Source organism: Prionailurus viverrinus, unplaced genomic scaffold (assembly GCF_022837055.1).
Source record: "Prionailurus viverrinus isolate Anna unplaced genomic scaffold, UM_Priviv_1.0 scaffold_39, whole genome shotgun sequence".
Lineage (NCBI taxonomy): Eukaryota > Metazoa > Chordata > Mammalia > Carnivora > Felidae > Prionailurus > Prionailurus viverrinus.
This window is the reverse complement of record NW_025927607.1, coordinates 2,266,965-2,285,259: the sequence shown is the minus strand read 5'-3', so window position 1 is coordinate 2,285,259 and position 18,295 is coordinate 2,266,965. Positions and strand designations below refer to the sequence as shown.

At 63.5% G+C, this 18,295-nt stretch overlaps 1 protein-coding gene across 1 annotated transcript; it reads right to left on the bottom strand.

Annotated features, from left to right (window-relative positions):
• Positions 1-3,586: 3,586 nt before the first annotated feature.
• KLHL30 (kelch like family member 30) lies at positions 3,587-14,834 on the bottom strand. Its single transcript, XM_047846372.1, has 8 exons — positions 14,763-14,834; positions 12,044-12,875; positions 10,654-10,786; positions 8,854-8,940; positions 7,956-8,111; positions 7,138-7,326; positions 6,081-6,226; positions 3,587-4,712 (listed from the first exon to the last, which is right to left on the bottom strand). The coding sequence occupies exons 2-8, from the start codon at positions 12,815-12,817 to the stop codon at positions 4,461-4,463; spliced, it is 1,737 nt and encodes a 578-aa protein (XP_047702328.1). The 5' UTR covers positions 12,818-12,875; positions 14,763-14,834; the 3' UTR covers positions 3,587-4,460.
• Between the last annotated feature and the right edge of the window lie 3,461 nt (positions 14,835-18,295).

Here is an 18,295-nt window from a genome sequence, read left to right as displayed (position 1 = left end):
CCGCCTGAGGGCTTGGAGGACAGCTTGGAGGACAGCTGCCATGTGAAACCCAGTTATTTTCCCAAACAGTGAACAATCCTAGTGATGTCATGGGCCCTGCCGGAGGGCCCAAATCAAATCGGTTCTGGTGCTGGTGCAGGCTCCCGTGACACCGTCCCAAGGTGACGACACAGCCTGGTCCTGGGGCGGGGGAGCGCAGAGCGTGGGGCCTGCAGGTGGGGCTCCCTGTCTGTTTCTGGGGGTCACATTTCGGGAGTGAAATCTGCTCAGAGGAGGGCAGGCCTCAGCAAAGACTCCCCCAGGTCAAGGAGCACCAGAAACAGGTTCCGGTGGCACCAGACAGCTTGTCCCCCAGCCCCCCCTCCCCCCCGCGGCAGCAGCCCGGGGGTTCAGAGCCGGGGCAGCATCTGGGGCTGAGGCAATGGGTCTCAGGATGGAAGTACTGAATGAGTGGGCACAGAAGGGGGCCCAGACGGAGCCCGAGGTGGCCTCCCCCGTGCGCCCTCAGGCCTGGCTGAAACCTAATCCTCATTCTTGGGCCCTCATGTCACGGCCTCAGCCCTGGCTTCCCATCAGCCTGCTGCAGTCAAGCTGTTCTCACTCTTCTCTTTTCCTCCAAAGGAAGGGCCTTTGCCGATGAAGTCATGGGAATAAAAGCTCCCTTTGCCCCGAAAACAGTGGGAGCCTGAAGTCAACTTGTTGTGTGGCCTCCCAATGTCCAGGAAGGCGACCTTTGCTGTTTACTGGAACCTTCCAAACACATGACATCATCTAATTCTCGAATCGTGTGATTACCCCCATTGCACAGATGAGGAAACTGAGGCTGAGATCTTGGGACTGGCCCAAGGTCACTCGTCCAGGTCTAACCTTCACGACCTGGGGTCAGCGGCTCATTCAGTGAACATTTGCTCAGTTCCCCGCTACATGCCGGGCCCGGGTCAAGTGCTGGGGGTAAGCCGTGCAATCCTGGACAGGTCCGTGGGCCGCCTAGGTCTGGCAAGGGAAGGTCTGGTCTTTCTCACTTCCACCCGGAGGGTTTCTTGGTGTATTTTCTGCTCATCGTTTCCATGTTTTCGATTGATTAACTTAAAAAATTAGCCTAGCTCACCTTCGAGTTTAATGTAAGAGGGTACATGTTGGTGGCTCTGTCTTGCCATTGTGAGAAGAATTACATTCGTGTGGTTGCGATCCAAATAACCCCAGCTGCTGGCCCTGAAGAGCCCTGGGACAGCCGATTAGCTTTGGGGAAGTGACACTGGCTCCTGGGGTGTTTATTCCAAGCAGGGAGGTTCTCTTTGCAGCCCACTTCCTCCTGCAATTAATCGACGTCGTGCCTGGCCACCCTCCCGTGTGCGTGATCCAGGGGCCTGGGGGAATCACCTGCACGCAGCAACAGTAGCCACACTTCCGGCTGAGTGGCACTGGGGACCGAAGATGAAGGACATGGCCCCGGAGGAGCGGACGGCCTTACCTTTTGTGTGGCTGTGACCACCCCTTCTTTTTTTTTTTTTAATTTTTTTTATCGTTTATTTATTTTTGAGACAGAGAGACAGAGCATCAACGGGGGAGGGGCAGAGAGAGAGGGAGGCACAGAATCCGAAACAGGCCCCAGGCTCCGAGCTGTGAGCACAGAGGCGGACGCGGGCCTCGAACTCACGGACCGAGAGGTCATGACCTGAGCCGAAGTCAGACGCTCAACCGACTGAGCCACCCAGGCGCCCCTGTGACCACCCCTTCTTAAGTCACAGATTCCTGGTCAAAATTCATACTTTCCACCGGGCCAACTGGTCGACCAACGGGAGTAGAAGTCTGAATTGACCACAGTGAACTGTCATTGGATCACTTCATTTATTACAGATATTTACATGGGACTGTCAACTGCTTGATTCCAACAGTCACCGTCCCTGCCTGGTACAGGAAAGAGGCTCAATAACAGGAGGGTCTTGTCTGCGAGATACTGGAAAACCCAAGTCCAGCGGAAGTGGTGAGAAGCGTCCATGGACCCTGGCTCATCTGGGAACCAAAGGGAGTTGAGCCTGGGTTGGTGGCCACAGAGGGCACTGTGTAGCACTCTTTGGTCACCAAAGTCTCAGGGCTGCTGAGGAGTCTCAGTTTACCCAACACCGTCTGTGAGAAAGACAAGTGTGCACCCGCCCGGCAGACGTGAGCTCTTTGGGGCAGGACAGGTGCTCTCACTCCTGTGGGCCTGAGAGTTTGGTGGGCTTTTGCACATGTCCCAAGGTTATCCGTTCTCCTTTCTGGAAGTCCATACTGGCCCCCAAACCGATGTGTCCTTGTTTTCCAAGGAAGAGAAGAAGATGGCTTGGGTTGCTCTGCAGACGTTCCTCGTGCGAATGTATGTTAGTGTCTGTCTCCCGTGAGGATCCCTTGAGTGTTCAGTTCCTGTGAGGCAAATCCGTTTGCCCATCCTGGTGCCCTGTCTCCATCTGCTCTCTGCCAGTGGCCCGTTTTCCCTCTGATTCTGGTTGGATCTGGCCAGTGGGAGGCACCAGCAGGAGTCCGGGAGGCAGGAAAGAGAGTGAGGTCGGGGTATCTGTCCTGCCACTTGGTCCCCGCTGGGCCACAAGGGACAGTGGTACAGGCTGCGTTCCTTTAGCAAAGGCCCCAGACCCTTGGCACCTCCCTCCCTCCAGCTGGAGGTTGTGGCTGCTCCTTCCCACGTCCCCGGGGGGAGAGGGCAGGTGACAGCTCCCCACTGTTGCTGGACCCCCCCGCTGGGAGCCTCTCCAGCCTGCCTACGCCTTGGAAGTAACCCTTTGTGAAAACGTCCCCCATTACTCGATTCCAAGAGTCATCTGTTTCCTCCTGTGACCCTGAAGGACACGATGGGCCTGACCCAGGTGCTCCGTGTAGGGGCAGCGCAGCTGATCAGATGAGGGGCGGTCTGGCACCAGCGGGCCGAGGACCGGGCCCTGGAGTGGGATGTGCGCCCCCACCCCAGGTGCCTCCCCGCATCGCCATGAGGTGTGCGGGAGCAGAAGCGGGCCTTATTCTAAGATACCGCCTTCCGACTACCTAATTGTGATTTAAAAAAAAAAGAAGTCCATTTGACATGTTGAGTCTTTGTTTTGAAAGAGTGCATGGTTGTCTTCAATAACTGTTCAGAAAACATTTCAGAAGATTTTCGTGTGGAGAGACTCCAGGGTGCCAGAACCTTCGTCTTCATTTGCATCCGCTCCGAAGGAGCAGGACCCCCAGCTCTGAGGACACCCGGTGAGCTGGTGGAGCTCCGCCTAAGCCCTGGGAGACACATTCAATCCTCCCACGAGAAGTGGGCATGAGAGACCAGGTCTGGGAGCAAAGTGGACGTGGAGGGACCCAGGGATTCCTTCCTCAGAACCCAGGGATGTCAGAGGCCCCTCTCGTCCCCAGTGGGTTTCAAAGAAGAGGAAACCCAGGGGGCGCCTGGGGGGCTCCGTCGGTGAAGCGTCCGACTTCAGCTCAGGTCACGATCTCGTGGTTCATGAGTTCGAGCCCCACGTCGGGCTCCGGGCTGACAGCTCAGAGCCTGAATCCTGCCTCAGATTCTACGTCTCCCTCTCTCTCTGCCCCTCCCATACTTGTACTCTGTCTCTCTCTCTCTCAAAAATAAATGAAAAAAAAAATTTTTTTTTTAATTTAAAAGAAGAGAAAACCCAGGTCCAGAGGGAGGTGCGGGCTCCCCAGACCTCAGACAGTCAGTGCCAGGGCTGGAGCCAGGCTGGACCTAGGACCCCGACTTGTAGTCCTGGGTCCCTTGATGAAGCTTGTGACCAAGGGGGAGGGCCACTGAGCACCCGGTGAGACTCCTTCAGTGCGATACCTTGTTAAGGACCAGTGGGAAGGAGCAGGGAGGCTTGAACCAGTTCTACCTGGGACCCCGGTCAGACCCAAGGCGCCCTGGGGCAGACCCTGACACTGGCAGAGGACCCTCTCTCCCGGGCCCCATGCCCGGCCTCCTCCCTTCTCGGTGCCCCACGGATGCTGAGCCTGAGGCCCAGAGACGGGCAGCTGCCGGCTGCGGTCACACAGCTGCGGGCCAGGCGGCGGCAGGCCCACAGACGCCTGGCGTAGACCCCGCCCCGGGATCCTTCGCTCTGTGATGCGGCTTCCAGAAGCCACGGACGGACACACGGCTGGGGGTGGCAGCATTTGGAGAGCGCGGGGGCCCTCCCTGTGCTTCCCTGGGCCCCTCGGCTCCTTTGAGGCCTCAGACGGCCCGTGGGCAGGAGAGCCGCTTCTCGCCTCCGTGCGGGCGGCCAGAGTCCAAAGCCCTGCCTCTGGTCAGCTCAGAGCCGGGGTGGCGGCTGCGGTGTCCTCTGATGTCCCTGGTGGCCCGAGCCCTGGGGGGCCCGGCAGCACCAGCTGAACAGACAGGCAGCACGCGAAGGGGGGCTGTCCCCTGGGTGGGGGGCTCAGCCGCCACCCCCACCCCCACCCCCCGTCCGACCCAGAGCTGCTCAGTGCTCCTGGGTGGGGCTGAAGGGCTGGGTCCACTTGGACACGTCCAGGAAGACGGTGGAGGCCCCGTGGTAGAGCCAGAGGCGGGGCAGGGCGCCGTGGTGGGTCCAGGTGTCCCGCCCGCGGTCGTAGACCTCCATCTCCACGTGGTAGTCGCCATCCACGCCCTGCCAGCGGCCCCCCGTCACGTACAGCGTGTCACCCAGCGGCACCAACGCACCGTTCTCGTGCAGGCTGTGCAGGGACTGCACCTGTGGGTGGGCAGCGGTCAGTGCCCAGCGGGTGGGCGGGTGGGCGGGGACGGTGGCCAGAGTGCCCTTGGGGCGGGACACGGGGGACACGCAGGGAGGACGGCCACCACCCTGTCCAGGACACCGGCACACCTGCTACCTGGGACCTCACCCAGACTCCCTGTAACTCCCCCCGGGACCCTCAGACTGCCCCGCCCGTGCTCTCTCTCCGGCCCACATCGCCCAGGATGATGTCCCCGGGCCCCTTGGTCACCTAGGCCCAAAGTCACTCATATCTGAAGTCAGGGTGTTAGAGACCCTGGGAGCTGCCTCCCAGCACGTTCCGGGCCGGGCCTCTGATTCATGGCTGCTCTCTTGGAGGCGACGGGTGGGTGGGGCCCCAGGGGTGCCCTGGACAGGGCTCGTGAGGCCAGAGAGACATGAGGGCCCTTGTGGAGGAGCCCAGCGTGGGCGGGAGGGAAGAGGCCCATCTGTGGCCTCCACACGAGGACGATGGGCAGCCACCCCGGGCCGGGACAGGGAGAGGCAGAGCCCTTCGTGGCCGGGATGCCCCCAGATCGGTGGCCTGGGCCGTGACCCAGCTGGGAGGCCCCAGAGAGAAAGCGCCTGCCTGGCAGGGCCCACCCTGCACCTGTTTTGCACTGTAATGGGGGCCTCCGGTCAGCTGAGCTCTGACGCCAGGGGACAGCTGCGGGCGGCAGGAGGGCAGGGGCCCTGCTGTCACCCGGCCGGCCCGCCCAACCCTCCTGAGGTGGCCGCAGGAGGCCGTGCCACCTCCTCGGGCCTCCGGGGATCAAGGACCTCAAGGCAGGTGCGGTGGGCCTAGGGTGTCCCGCTGGGGCTGAGGCCGCCGCCATGGCTCTGGGCACCGCCCCTCCTCTTTCTCCAGAAGGAACACAGAGAAAGGCCGGGGCTTGAGATGCCCAGCAGCTGCTCTCTCCCTGGGCCCCGAGGCAGAAGAGGAGGGGGCAGCAAGGAGGGAAGCGGGGCACCGAGGAGCTGGCTGTTCCCAGCTTAGCCGCAGCCAAGGGATCCCCGTCCCTGCACCCCCGTGGGTGGGGGACGCCCTCCCTCCCGGGCCTGGCCCGCACCAGGACAGCCACGGCCGTCCCTGAAGCACCTCTGGCTGAGCCTGGATTGGCTCCCCGAGAAGAACAGACCACCCCGTGCTGGGGACGGAGCACCCATGGTGACCGGGAGCCCCCGGTCCTGGGCTTTCCTGTCCCGGAATCCGGGCCCCTTACCTCCCTTCACGGTCAGCCCCCCGTGGTGACACCCCCCAGCCCCACCGTCCCCAGGCCCGCTCTCATGGTGTCGAGAGTCTTGGGGGGGTGGGGTGTTGCCCTGGGAGGTGAGGCTGAGGCCCACCTTCTGCCACAGGTTGGCCCCGGGGTCGTACATGTAGACCTTCTTGGTGTTGTCACCGACCAGGTAGAGAGTCCCCTGCAGTGCGGCGCAGCGGGGCGAGGACAGGTACTTGGGGAGGAAGGGCGAGGCGATCACGCTCCACGAGTCTGCGGGGACACGGCACCAAGCCCACTTTCACCAGGGCGGCCGCTCCCCGGGTCCCGGAGACCTCCTGCGGGGCGTGGACCCCGCTGCCCTCTCCTTCCGGAGCCCCGCTCTCCCTCTGGGGGCGGGGCTCCGCAGAGTTTTGTCCTCAGGTCCGCAGGAGGGGCTCGAGGGCTTTCGGAGGCCTTGGACTGGCTGCCACCCCCACCCTCCACCATCCCGCCTGGCCCCGGGGCCTCTGCCTCTTTCCCACCCGGTCGGCCGAGTCTGGGGGGTCCCACCTGACCCTGGGATCCTCCTCACACCCACCCTACAAAACGGGTCCTATTATCATCTCCACCACCCAGAGGACAGAACGGAGGGTGAGAGCCAGGGCCAGGAAGACCACCGAGCCAGAGGGAGCCCAGCTGGGGCCCAAACCCTGGCACGGAGTCCAGAGCCCAAGCGGGCGCCGCCAGGACTTGTGGGTCCGGGCCACTGCTCCTGGCCCATGAGGCCAGCTCCGGGCAGACGCAGCGGCCGGGCAGCATCCAGGGCCTGGAGATGGGCTCCCCACCACCTAGCCCCCCGCCCCCAAGCCTCTCGACTGGCACGGGGCGGTGTCTCCGTGCGGGCTACCCACCCCCTCGGTTCCCTGCCCCCCCCCCCGGGGCCCCCGCCTTCCTCCGCTGTCACACCCACCCCTTGGTGGGGCTGTGACCGTTTGTTAGAGGCCTCTGGCTGCCTGCTCCCTGCGCCCCTGGCCCCGCCGTCCCCGGGGTCCCCGCCCTCTGGCTTGCCGAGATGGGACTGTGGCCTGCAGGGGGGCCTGTGGCTGCCTGCCTATGTCCCCTGCCGCTCGCCCCACCCCCCACCCCCAGCCACGCGAGGAGTGTCCCTGTGTGGCCGGGCGCCTGGGTCCCGTGCCCCCTACCTGTGACAGGGTTGTAACACTGCAGGGCCAGGGCGTTATATTTGCAGGCGCTGGAGCCCACCAGGTACAGCCTGCCCTGGCAGCCGGCCGCGGAGAAGTTGCTGACGTACTTGAGGGCCGGGCTGATGGGCGTCCAGGTGTCTGTGTAAGGGTCGTAGCTCTCCACCTCCACCACGTCCAGAGTGGTCCCTGTCGGGCCGGGAGGGGGTCAGGGCCGCAAGAGGCGAGGGGCAAGGGAAAGTTCCCGAAAATGCAGGCCTGGGAGCTTCTCGGAGGCGGCGGGGAGCATCCCGGGAGGGGAAGGGCTTGGCCTCGTGAGGCGGGTGACTTACCCCATTTCACAGAGAGGGAACCGAGGCTCCGAGGGGCGAGGGCACTTGCCCCGGGCCATACCGTCAAGCGGCGTGGGCACCTGGACCCAGGGACCCTTGACTCCAGACTGCACGGGGGGGGGGGGGGGCGGGGAGGGGGCGAGGCCACTCCTATTTGCCCCCACCTGCCCCGGGCTCAGGAACTGTGGGGGCACTTAGGAGGGGCCTCAGGACCGATTTGTCACCTACAGAGGCCTTGGGACACTCTTGCTCTCGGCCACAGTCTTTGTCTTTTCCAATATTTATCTAACTGTAAGGGTCCCTGGGGTGACTCCTTGTCACAGCTCTGGAGGGTAGGAGGGACGAGGCGGGCCTCAGTGCTCAGGCTGGGGGCGTGGTGGGATCAAAGGTGACAGCCAAGGCGGGAGGACCACTATGGGTCTCGTCACCCCAGGGACTTCACGGAGCAGGAGGTGGCCCCGGGGAGGACGGAGAGGGAGGCCTTACCGCCGATGGCATAGATCTCCCCGTTGAGCGCCACACTGGCGTGGTTCGTGCGGGCCTTCAGCATGGGTGTCACTGGCTTCCAGGCTGCCTCCTTCAGAGGGAAGCACCAGGCCTGGGTGGTTGACCAGGTGTCTGTCTTGGTGCCCCGGGAGCCACCTGCAGGAGAGAGCTCTGAGGGGGTCAGGCGCCCGCCAGCCTGGGGTCCCCAGGCCAGTGGGTGCTGGCTACCAAGGGTCCGGTGTCCTCCCCACGCGGGGCCTGGGCATGGGGCGGGACGGGGGGTGGCGCAGTCCAGCTGTGTGACTTGGACGGATTGCTCCAGGCCCCGTAAGTAGGGGAGACGAGATCAGTGGTTTCAGACCTTCAGCCGTGAAAGCTGTTTCCCCAACCAAATTAAAATAGATTTTTTTTAGTGTTTATTTATTTTTGAGAGACAGAGAGACAGAGCGTGAACAGGGGAGGGGCAGAGAGAGAGGGAGACAGAATCCAAAGCAGGCTCCAGGTTCTGAGCTGTCAACGCGGGGCTCGAACCCACGAACCGCGAGACCGCGACCTGAGCCGAAGTCGGGCGCTTCGCCGACTGAGCCATCTAGGCGCCCCTCCCCAACCAACTTTTAGACGGGCCCCCAACTTCTAAGACGGACAAGAACAGAGTGACCCTCCTGCCCATCACACAGCTCCTTCCTAGCAAAGCCTCCCTGGGTCTCCGTCCGGCAGAACACGGAACGGTTCTTCGCACCCATGGCCCGTGGATTTTAAATCTCTTCGTGTTCACGTCGTGGGAGTGTCTGCGGGAGTGTTGACCGGACGGCCGGGGGCCCCGCGGGGGGAGGGGAGGGCTGCTTCTCACTGGCATCACCCCCACCAGCGACACCTGCCGGGAGCCGCGCCTGCCCACCTGTGACATAGACGGTATTGTTGAGTGCCGTCAGGGAGAAGCCCCACTTGTGGTAGTCGGGGAAATCTGGGAGCGCCATCCACTTCTCTGGGGGAAGAGACAGGCAGGGGGGTCAGGGCGGCCGAGCTCTTTGCCTGCTGGGGCCCCCCTCGCCCCTCAGTGGGTGCAGGGATGTTCCCTCACGGGTGGGAGGAGCAAGGGGCGGGGGGCGACACCCCGGGCCCCCACGTGCCCCTGCCAGGCCTGGCTCTCGGCGGCCTCCTCCTCCCCACCCCGCCCCCTGGAGCCCGCCCGGCACCCGGACTGGACACAGGACTGCGGGAGGTGGCTCAGGCTCCAGAAGCTGGGTCTCGCCCTGACCCTGCAGGCGGCCTCACTGACCCCAAATGGACAATTTGGCCCCTGGGTTGGGTCCCTCCTCAGTCAGATGGGGTGACGGGTCAAAGCACCTGATCTCCGGTCACTAGGGGGTCTCTACGCAAGGGCATAGGAGATCGGACTCGGGCCTTACAGCAGGCAGTGTGAGTCCAAACCCTAGCTCTTGTGCACGGGCTGTGTGGCCTCGGGTGACCCACAGCCTCCGTCTCCTCCTCGGTAGCCTAGGGGTGATTCCCACCTCCCGGGGACTATCTCTGACCGCGTGTATCTGTCACAGGGCACACGTGGTACCTGTTAGGATTACCGTCAGCATGACTGAGGGACAGAGTAATTGCACCCACCTTGGACCCACCTTCAAGGAGCTACAGGAGGTAAACTGAGGCAAGAAATGAGAAAATGCTTTGGAAAGATAAAAATGAGATGGCGTGGGAATGTCCAAACGGACACATTCTGGGTGCTTGTGGAAGGCTCTGAGGGAGACCCAGGCCTCGGCAACGTCCCCTGGGAAGACACGCAGAATTCTGGGCCTTGCCGGGCACCTGCCCTCTGGGCAGGGACTGCGTGTCCCCCTGACTCATGTGTGTGTCACCCTGGGGTGGGGACTCTGCCCGGCAGTCACCAGGCCTCTGCCTGCCAGCGTGCCCCCCGCCGTCCTCCCTTGGCGTTGGAGGGACAGCTGCCCCCGGGCGGAGCCAGCAAAGCTCATCTCCTGACGTCAGCGCCCAAATCCCCTCTCGTCAGCCCCTGACCTGGGCCAGCCGGCCTCACACTGCCTCCAGCCTGCCAGCTACTGATGGCCGTCGGTGGCTGGCGACTGGCCCAGCGGCCCCAGGACACCAGCCAACCCTCGTCGGAGCTCTTGGAAGAGCTTCCCAGGGCCAACGTGGCCCCTGCAGAGACCCCGCCGGTGATGGGGCCCCGGGCAGGAGGGGCCTAGTCCCTGCTCTCTGGGTCCGCTGCCCAACCACGTGAGGAGCCCATTTCACAGATGAGGTGAGGTGACCCACCCTAAGGCTGGAATTAGAACCTGTGTGAGCTGCCCTCGTCCCTGGGCTCTCACCCTCCAGGCCACCTGGACCCCGGCCGCCTGCCCTCCCCCTGGGGCTGGGGTTCCATTGGGCGCGCAGGCCAGGGGCCATCCTCCCACGCGGCAGAAGCTTCTACCTTGGGCTCCGGGGCCCAAAAGACCAAAGCTGGGGGCTGGGGCCGGAGGGCTAGGAGGCCCCGGTGCCCCCACTGTCAGCCTCCCCTGCCCCCACCACGGCCTCTAGACTCTCCTGCAGCCCCCCACCCCCCGCCCCGCGAGGCCCCGGCACAGCAGGAGGTGGACTCGGCGGGCCCCTGCGCACCCCGCTCCCTCTACCTGCCAGGTGGACACGAGTGGCTGACGTCGGCCGCAGGGACAGCGTGAGGGGTACTCACTGGCCTTGGTGTTGTAGAAGGCGAAGTTCCTGCCGTGAGGGGCGGGTTCCTCGGCCCCCTCCTCATCCTCCAGTGCCCGCCCGCCCACAACCACCAGAACCTCCTGCAGCTTCTGCGGGAGGCCCGGCAGCGCCTGTGGGGCCGGGAAGGCTGGGTTAGAGAAGCAGGTGACCGTATTCCCCGTGCAAGGGGCCCCCGGGTGCTTTCGGGCCTCAGTGGCCTCTTCGGAGGCAGGACTTTGGTGGGGCAGCCGTGTCAGGGCACCTGTGTGGGGTGATGTGCGTTTGAGTGCGTGTGTGTGTGTGTGCGTGCGTGTGTGCATGTGCGAGCACACGCGCACCCGCACGTGGTTGCCACGGCCCCAGGGCTGAAGGCAAGCGCTCAGGACTGGGAGAGACGCGGGCCAGCAGGTGCATGTGCGCCCCAGACCTGGGAGCCGCTCCTTTCCAGAAGTCCCCACGTGCCTTCCAGAGGCGTCCCTGCACCCATCTTTGCAGCCAACCCCGACTCTGTCCCCAGACCCTCCCCTGGGCGGGCGTGCCGCGTGCCGAACCGGGATGACCCTGGCCCGGCGGGAGACGCTAGAATGGTTCCACCTTTGTTGGTAAGAAGCCACTGCCCGGAGCTCCGGGGCCCCCGGGGCCCTCCTGCCTCTCGGGCCCCTTCTACAGAAGGCCCAGACTGCCCACTGCCAGCAGCTACAAGGCGACCGCCTAGTGGGGCGGGGCCCCGCGCTGGCCCGCTGTGCCCCGGGGGTGCCTGAGGGTAGCACCCCACACACTGACCCTGGCCTGAGCCGCATCTTTGTCCCCAGACTTGGCTCCTGAGGAATCCTCCAGAGCCGGGCCCCGAGCAGGCTGCCAGCCGCAGATGGGCTCATCGGCTCTCTGTCGCAGGAACTGCCCTGCCTGCCACGCTCACTGCCTGGACGCCATGAATGCTCGAGAGCTTTCTAAGGGGCAGGAGGGGGCCTGCTGCTGTGCCCAAGCTGTGCGGTCTTCCCGGCTTGTTTTCCCTCCTCCCCAACTCCTATCCCTCCTCTAAGGCCCAGCTAGGATGCTGCCTCCTCCGGAGAGCCCTCCCTGACCGGCCACCCCTCCCAGGATGCCACCAGCCCAGCTTTGGCCTTCCCCATGCTGCCTCAGGTCCCTTTCCAGGCTTGTCGCAAGCTGTGGGTGCCGACCGGGGTTGTGAAAGATCACAAGACCTGGGTTCCCCTTCCCCTCACGTCCGGGGGCGGGGGGGCACACAGGGGCACGGGGCACCGAACAGAGGTGCGCTCACAGGTAATCAGCCCAAGGCAGGCAGAGTTGCGAGGTTCAGGGCGCCTGTCCCCAGCATCCCCTCCCAGGCGGGGTCTCCGGGGCTCCCCTCCCTGCCCCTTACTCGCCTCGTCGTGACCCTGCGACAGGGCCACCCGACACTCCTCCGAGCCCCGGATCAGCGGCTCCGTGGCCAGCAGGTGCTGCACGCGCGGCCTGGGCACGGCGTCCAGGCGCACCAGGCTGAGCAGCTCGGGCAGGTGGACGGCCCGGGCCTGAGGGTCGTGACGCGCCCAGCGCAGCAGGGCCTCCAGCCGGCTCTGGTCCGGCTGTACCTGCAGCAGCTCGCCGGCCAGGCAGGTGGCCAGCCGGTCCCGGGGCAGCTGCAGGAACTCGTCCTCCCGGGCCACGGCCTCGAAGTTCTCCCGCAGGAAGGCCCGGGCCTTGGCGGCCACGCCCGGCAGCCCCTGCTGCTCCCCAAACTCGCAGATGCCCAGGCAGTTGGTGGCGTCCAGCTGGTGCTGCAGGTAGCGGCCGCAGACCTTCTGCACGGCGGGGAAGTGCAGGCGGGCGGCCGCGCGCGTCAGCGCCTCCACGTTGCCCTGCGTGACGGTCAGCCGGCCCGTGTACACGAAGTCCACCAGCTGCCCCACCACGGCGGGCTCCACGTCCCGCAGCTCCACTCGCGCCGAGAAACTCTCGGCGAAGTTGCCCGCGAACATGGCGTGGAAGTAGGGGCTGCTCAGCGCCAGGAGGGCGCGGTGGCAGGGCAGCTCCCGGCCACCCACCAGCAGCGTGAGGTCGGCCAGCTTGGGCTGGGAGCGCAGCCGCTGCAGGCCGTCCAGCATGTCCTGGGCGTGCGAGGGCACGCGGAAGTCCAGGTCGTCCACGTTCCGCACCATGGCTGCCAGTGCCACCCGCTCACGGGGAAGAAGAGCCGGGCCCCACCCCCCCGAGACCCTGGGGAGAGAAGAGGGCAGGGTCAGCCGGGGCAGGGCGCGGTCCGTCCGCCTGCTCGCCCACCCGACTGGCCGGCCAGCCGACCGTCAGTCCTTTCTGTCTTCAACAAACACTGAGCGTCAGCGGTGTGCCGAGCGCCTGGCCCGGCGTCCCGCCTGATCCAGCCCCGTAGCCCTGCGAGGCAGGGCTCTGTGTTAGTCCCATTCTGCAGTGAGAAGGTTGAGGCTCAGAGAGGGCCCGAGGCCTAACCCTGGCCAGGCAATCAGGGCGGGACGAGGCCAGCAAGAGAGCCACGCCTTGACCCCTCCACAGCTCTGGGCTGCACGGAACAGACGCCTCCCCCCCACCCCCGGAGCATGGGGATGGGATCCCTGTGGCCCCCCCACGTCCAAGTGGCTTCCTCTCCTCCCAAATCGGACATTGCTGGGATGGTGATGAGAGTACTCGAGAGCTCCCCTGCCCCACCGATCCTCACTGTCCATAGGTAAGTGGAGTCTCGGGCTGCCGTGACCTTGCTGGGCGACCTTGGTCCCTGTCCTCTGGAGTGAAGATCCAGAGTCTGGGGGGGAGAGGGACTCCGTGTGCACCCTGACACAATGCTCCCCATGGCCAGGCCGCACGACAACCCTGTGAGGTCCGTGCTATTAGGATCCGGGTAAAGGTGGGGAGACACAAGTCACTTGCCCCAGGTCACACAGCTAGGAGTGGGGGAGTCAGGCTCAGCCCATGCGCTGAACCCCCAGGTTACAGGTCCTGGGGTGTAGGTTGGTAAAGACAAACACGACTGAGGGGAACATTCCGGAGAGCGATGTCGAATCGGTGTTTATATCATCTGATTCGGCAAATCCACTTCTGGGCTTATTTAATTATGTGCGTATATCCATTTATGTACCTCTGACATTTTACCCCGAGAAAGCTGCCCCAAATCTTGCCCAGCACTACCTACAACCAAAAATAGCGGCACCCCTGGGAAATGGTCTGTCCACCAGGGGGCGCCTTCCAGAGCCATAAATGGAAGGAGACCGACCAGACGTCTCCGCGGACCAAATGTTTGCTTCAATGTGTGATCAAAATAACGAACTCCGGGAAAGAGAAGTATGAACTGTGGGTGCCAAGGGGCGGGGGCCTACCGAGCTCTGGTGCTGTGGCCGTGGCCGTGGCCATGGTGGGAGCCCAATGCCCTTCCCCTCCCCACACCAGTGCCCCAACAGAGCAGGGCAGTGCCCGGGAAGCCCACCTAGGGGACCTGGCTGGGCTCAAGCCTGGACAGGACAGGTCAGGGGCCCCGTCCAGCACCCGTCTTGCCTGACCCCCTTCCAGGGAGGTTCTCCAGCCCAGTGAGGACAGGCGATGAGCCCGCAGCCACTGTCCCCAGGCCTCACATTCCCATCATTACTATGTCCCCTGTGGCCAGCGGCTACCGCCGCAGGGGCCACATTCTCGTGGGGCTTTCATTGGGTCTGCTGATGCCTGTGACCCTGTGGTCTCAGTACACACGGGTGGGAGCTTCTGGAGAGTCTCAGAGCCTCAGCCTGGTGCCCGTCCAGGCCAGGAATGAGGAGGGCTGAGCGGACAGGACAGCAAAGGGCCTTAAGCCAGTTGTGGCCAGTGACTAGACACGGGGGTCCTGGCTGCCGTTGGAGGGTGTCACCCGGCCTCCCTGTTGCCCACCTCTCCGGCCAGGACACGGAGGGGAGTGTGACAGCTGAGACTTCACCGCAACCCAAGGGGCCCAGCTTGACCAGGTTGGGGGGTCTCTCTCCGACCCTGTGATCTCTGCACCAAGCAGACTATGTCACCATAGCCCACCCTCCCCTGCTGCTTCCTGCTGTACCTCCCACCTCCTGTTCCCGGGGCGCCCACCCTCCAGGGCCCCTTGGATCGTACCTCTCAGTCGGCCCCCGGACCTCTAAGAACTCAGGACGGAGAATAGGACTTCCCAGCCAGCGACAGGCACGGAGGGCCTGCTGGGCTGGGCTGGGCTGGGCTGGGCACCACGTGGGGACAGACAGAGGGGTATTTTTAGCTGCTGTCTGCACTGGGAGGGGGAGGGGAGGGAGGGAGAGGCCAATGAGGGGGAGAGATCGCACTCCTCCCAGGCCGTCTGTTCTGAAAGCCCACACTGGCCACGTCAGGAAGACTGAGGTCCCCCGGGCCCCGGAGGCCAGGACACGTAGCAGGAAGCATTCTAGGGGGACAGTGGAGCCTGTGTGAGGGACTCAGGGGCACATGGGGGCCCCAGCTCAGGGCCTGGGTGGCAGGAGGGCCTGGGAGGCAGGAGGGCCTGGGAGGTACTGGCTTCTCCAGTGGTCATTGACAGGCACCCCAGTGGCCTCTGTCCACCTCCCAGTGGGGGACAGTAAATATCACGCAGGCTCGTGAGCAAAGGCTTTCAGAACTTGGGGTCCAGGGTGCTGGTAGGGAAGTCTTTGGTGGTTAAAGTGGTGCCCGGAGAGGTAAGGAGGCATCCCTGAGTGCTCCGCCAGGCTGGCGACAGGGACGCTGGATCCAGAGGCTCCAGGTCATATCACAGCTTTGGCCTTGGGGCAGCCCCGGTGTCATCATGAGTTGTGAGAGCCAAAGATGGCTAAGAAATGGGGTCATCTAAAAATACAGCGGCGGCTTGCAGCCTCCCCTGCGGCTCTGTTCACGATGGTCCCCGGGGAATCCCTCAAGTCTGCTTCTCCGCTGGGCCCGGGACCTGGGCCACTGAGGCGGGGTCTCTGGACATCTCTCATGCCAGTGGTCAAAGCAGAACTTCCCAGCCAAGGACCCGCAGGTGCAGGGAGAGCAGCCCGCGGCCTGGGGTGGCCAGGTGAGGGTCCGCCTGTCACCCCTCCTTCCTTCAGCCACCATTGTGCAGTGTGCGGGATGTGAGGGGTCGGGGGAGGGCCAAGTTCGCCAGAGGCCTCCTGCTACCTCCCTGGGACTGGCTTGCTGCTGTTACAGGGCAGAGAGGCCCAGGTGGCTCCCGGTGGGACAGCCCTCGCTCCTGGCAAAGTCGTGCAACTTCTCAAGGGTATCAGGGGATCGTGACAGCTTGATTCCTGGATGGATGACACCTGTGCTGCCAGCACAGCTGCTGGCCCTGCCACCTGCTGGGGAGAAGGTTGTGAGCTGGGGACCCCAGTCCCTGCTCTCACGATGCGTGCAGACTAGTTGAGAACTCAGTTGTTACACACATTACTGCCACGATTGACTAGCTAATCACCAGTCCGCAAGGTGCTCCCTACTCTGCTCACTCCTGCTTCCTGATTCCATGCTTCCCTCCCCAGCCCAGCCCTGCTCGGCCCAGCCTACCGCAGCCCAGTCCAGCCCAGCCCACCCCAGCCCAGTCCAGCCCAGCCCAGCCCACCCCAGCCCAGCCCAGCCCAGTCCAGCCCAGCCCACCCCAGCCCAGTCCAGCCCAGCCCAGCCCAGCCCAGCCCAGCCCAGCCCAGTCCAGTCCAGCCCAGCCCAGCCCAGCCCACCCCAGCCCAGTCCAGCCCAGTCCAGCCCAGCCCAGTCCAGCCCAGTCCAGCCCAGCCCAGTCCAGCCCAGTCCAGCCCAGCCCACCCCAGCCCAGCCCAGCCCACCGCAGCCCAGTCCAGCCCAGCCCAGCCCAGCCCAGCCCAGTCCAGCCCAGCCCAGCCCAGCCCAGCCCAGTACAGCCCAGCCCACCCCAGCCCAGCCCAGCCCAGCCCAGTCCAGTCCAGCCCAGCCCAGCCCAGCCCACCCCAGCCCAGTCCAGCCCAGTCCAGCCCAGCCCAGTCCAGCCCAGTCCAGCCCAGTCCAGCCCAGCCCACCCCAGCCCAGCCCAGCCCACCGCAGCCCAGTCCAGCCCAGCCCAGCCCAGCCCAGCCCAGTCCAGCCCAGCCCACCCCAGCCCAGTCCAGCCCCGCCCACCCCAGCCCAGTCCAGCCCAGTCCAGTCCAGCCCAGCCCAGCTCCGCCTGGCTCTGCTCCTGCTTCAGATAGTCCCAGGATTTCCCCCCAGCCTTCAGCGTCAGCCTCAAGTGGTTGCAGGGGGAAGGCGGGTACTCATGGATGTCTCTGGCTCTCACCTATCCGGGACCACCCTGGGGAGGCCACTGGACGGGGAACAGAGGGGTCAGTCTGCCCTCGTGCTTGCAGCCAGAACACGAAGGGTTAACGTGCACCCAACTGAGCTGGAGGAAATGAGGACAGGGTATTCCGATGACAGGCCCCCGTCACAGGGAGCTGCCTCCCCTCGGGCACAGCTCTGTGCTGTGCCAAGAACTGAGGCCTTACAGGGACTCGCGGAGAGGAGACTCAGCCCCTCACATGACAGGTCGGTTTGGGAAACCCGATACCAGGAGCTCAAAACAGATCTTTATCAACAGGTTGCTCCTGAGTGGTGCGGTTCTTAAAAATATGCTGCTTGTTTCTTTTTATGATGATAAAAATAACACATGTTCATTGCAGAACGTTTGGAAAACGCAGAAAAATGTGAAGCAGCAAAGGACCGTCCCCATTAACACACGGGAATCTTCCCTTCCAGCCTTACACTTGTTGACGGTAGAATGGCCCCACGTGTGTGTGTGTGTGTGTGTCCTGTTTTATCATTTTATGTTACATCTCGAGTATTTCCGATGTGGTCAGTCTTTGGCAAGAGGATCTTCAAATTTCACCACACTTTGGATATATCACACTTCAAGAATTTGAAGTGACCTCTCGTCACTTCTATTACTGGACGTGCGGGCTGTGTCATCTTGGACTGCAGTGACCAATATGGTGCCACCTCTGTGTCTCTTTCCCCGGGACAGATTCAGAGTGTGAGATCACCAAGTCAACACACGTGATCATCTTTCCAGCTCGATGCACCTACCAGAGAGTGGTCCGGGATGGGCGGCTGAGGCACTGTCTCCAGCAGGAGGTAACACGGTCCCATACACTTGGCCCAGCACCGTCAGGCTGTGAAAGCCATCCCAGCGCACCTGACCCGCCCACGCCTCTTTGGGTGTCTTACATCTCCACTGGCTTACCGTGTCTATTTTTCCATCTGGGATTTATTTTGGGAATGGGGTGCCGTAAGGTCATGTTCCCCTCTCCCCCAAGTAGTTTACCAACACTCTCAGGACTATTACTGACGGTGCCTCCTTTCCCCCACGGATGTGCTCTGGCGTCTTTATCTTAGGGCAATGTTTTCTGTGTGCAGTATCTCAGCTTTCTCCGTTGTGGTCTGTTGACCTGAGTGAAGCGTATCTTGGGGTTAGAACCACCTGGTTGGTGGACTTGGGCTCTATAATATGATGTCTTCATATCCGAAATGTAAGCCTCTCCATCACCCTTCCCCGTAAGTCTTCTTGTGTATTGTTGTTAGTTACCTGTGGCTGCATGACAAATGGCCCTAAAACCTGGTGTCTTAAGACAACAAACACGCGATCCCACGCAGCCTCATGGCCCTGGGGCACTTGAGCA

What these genes read in the sequence shown, in the direction of transcription:
- KLHL30 (XM_047846372.1), bottom strand. Translation starts at nt 12,817, where the DNA reads ATGGTGCGGAACGTGGACGACCTGGACTTCCGCGTGCCCTCGCACGCC. An exon ending in CAATACCGTCTATGTCACAG is followed by an intron (nt 8,112 to 8,853) that starts GTGGGCAGGCGC and finishes TCTCTCCTGCAG; the next exon opens with GTGGCTCCCGGGGCACCAAG. An exon ending in GGGCCAACCTGTGGCAGAAG is followed by an intron (nt 4,713 to 6,080) that starts GTGGGCCTCAGC and finishes GCCCACCCACAG; the next exon opens with GTGCAGTCCCTGCACAGCCT.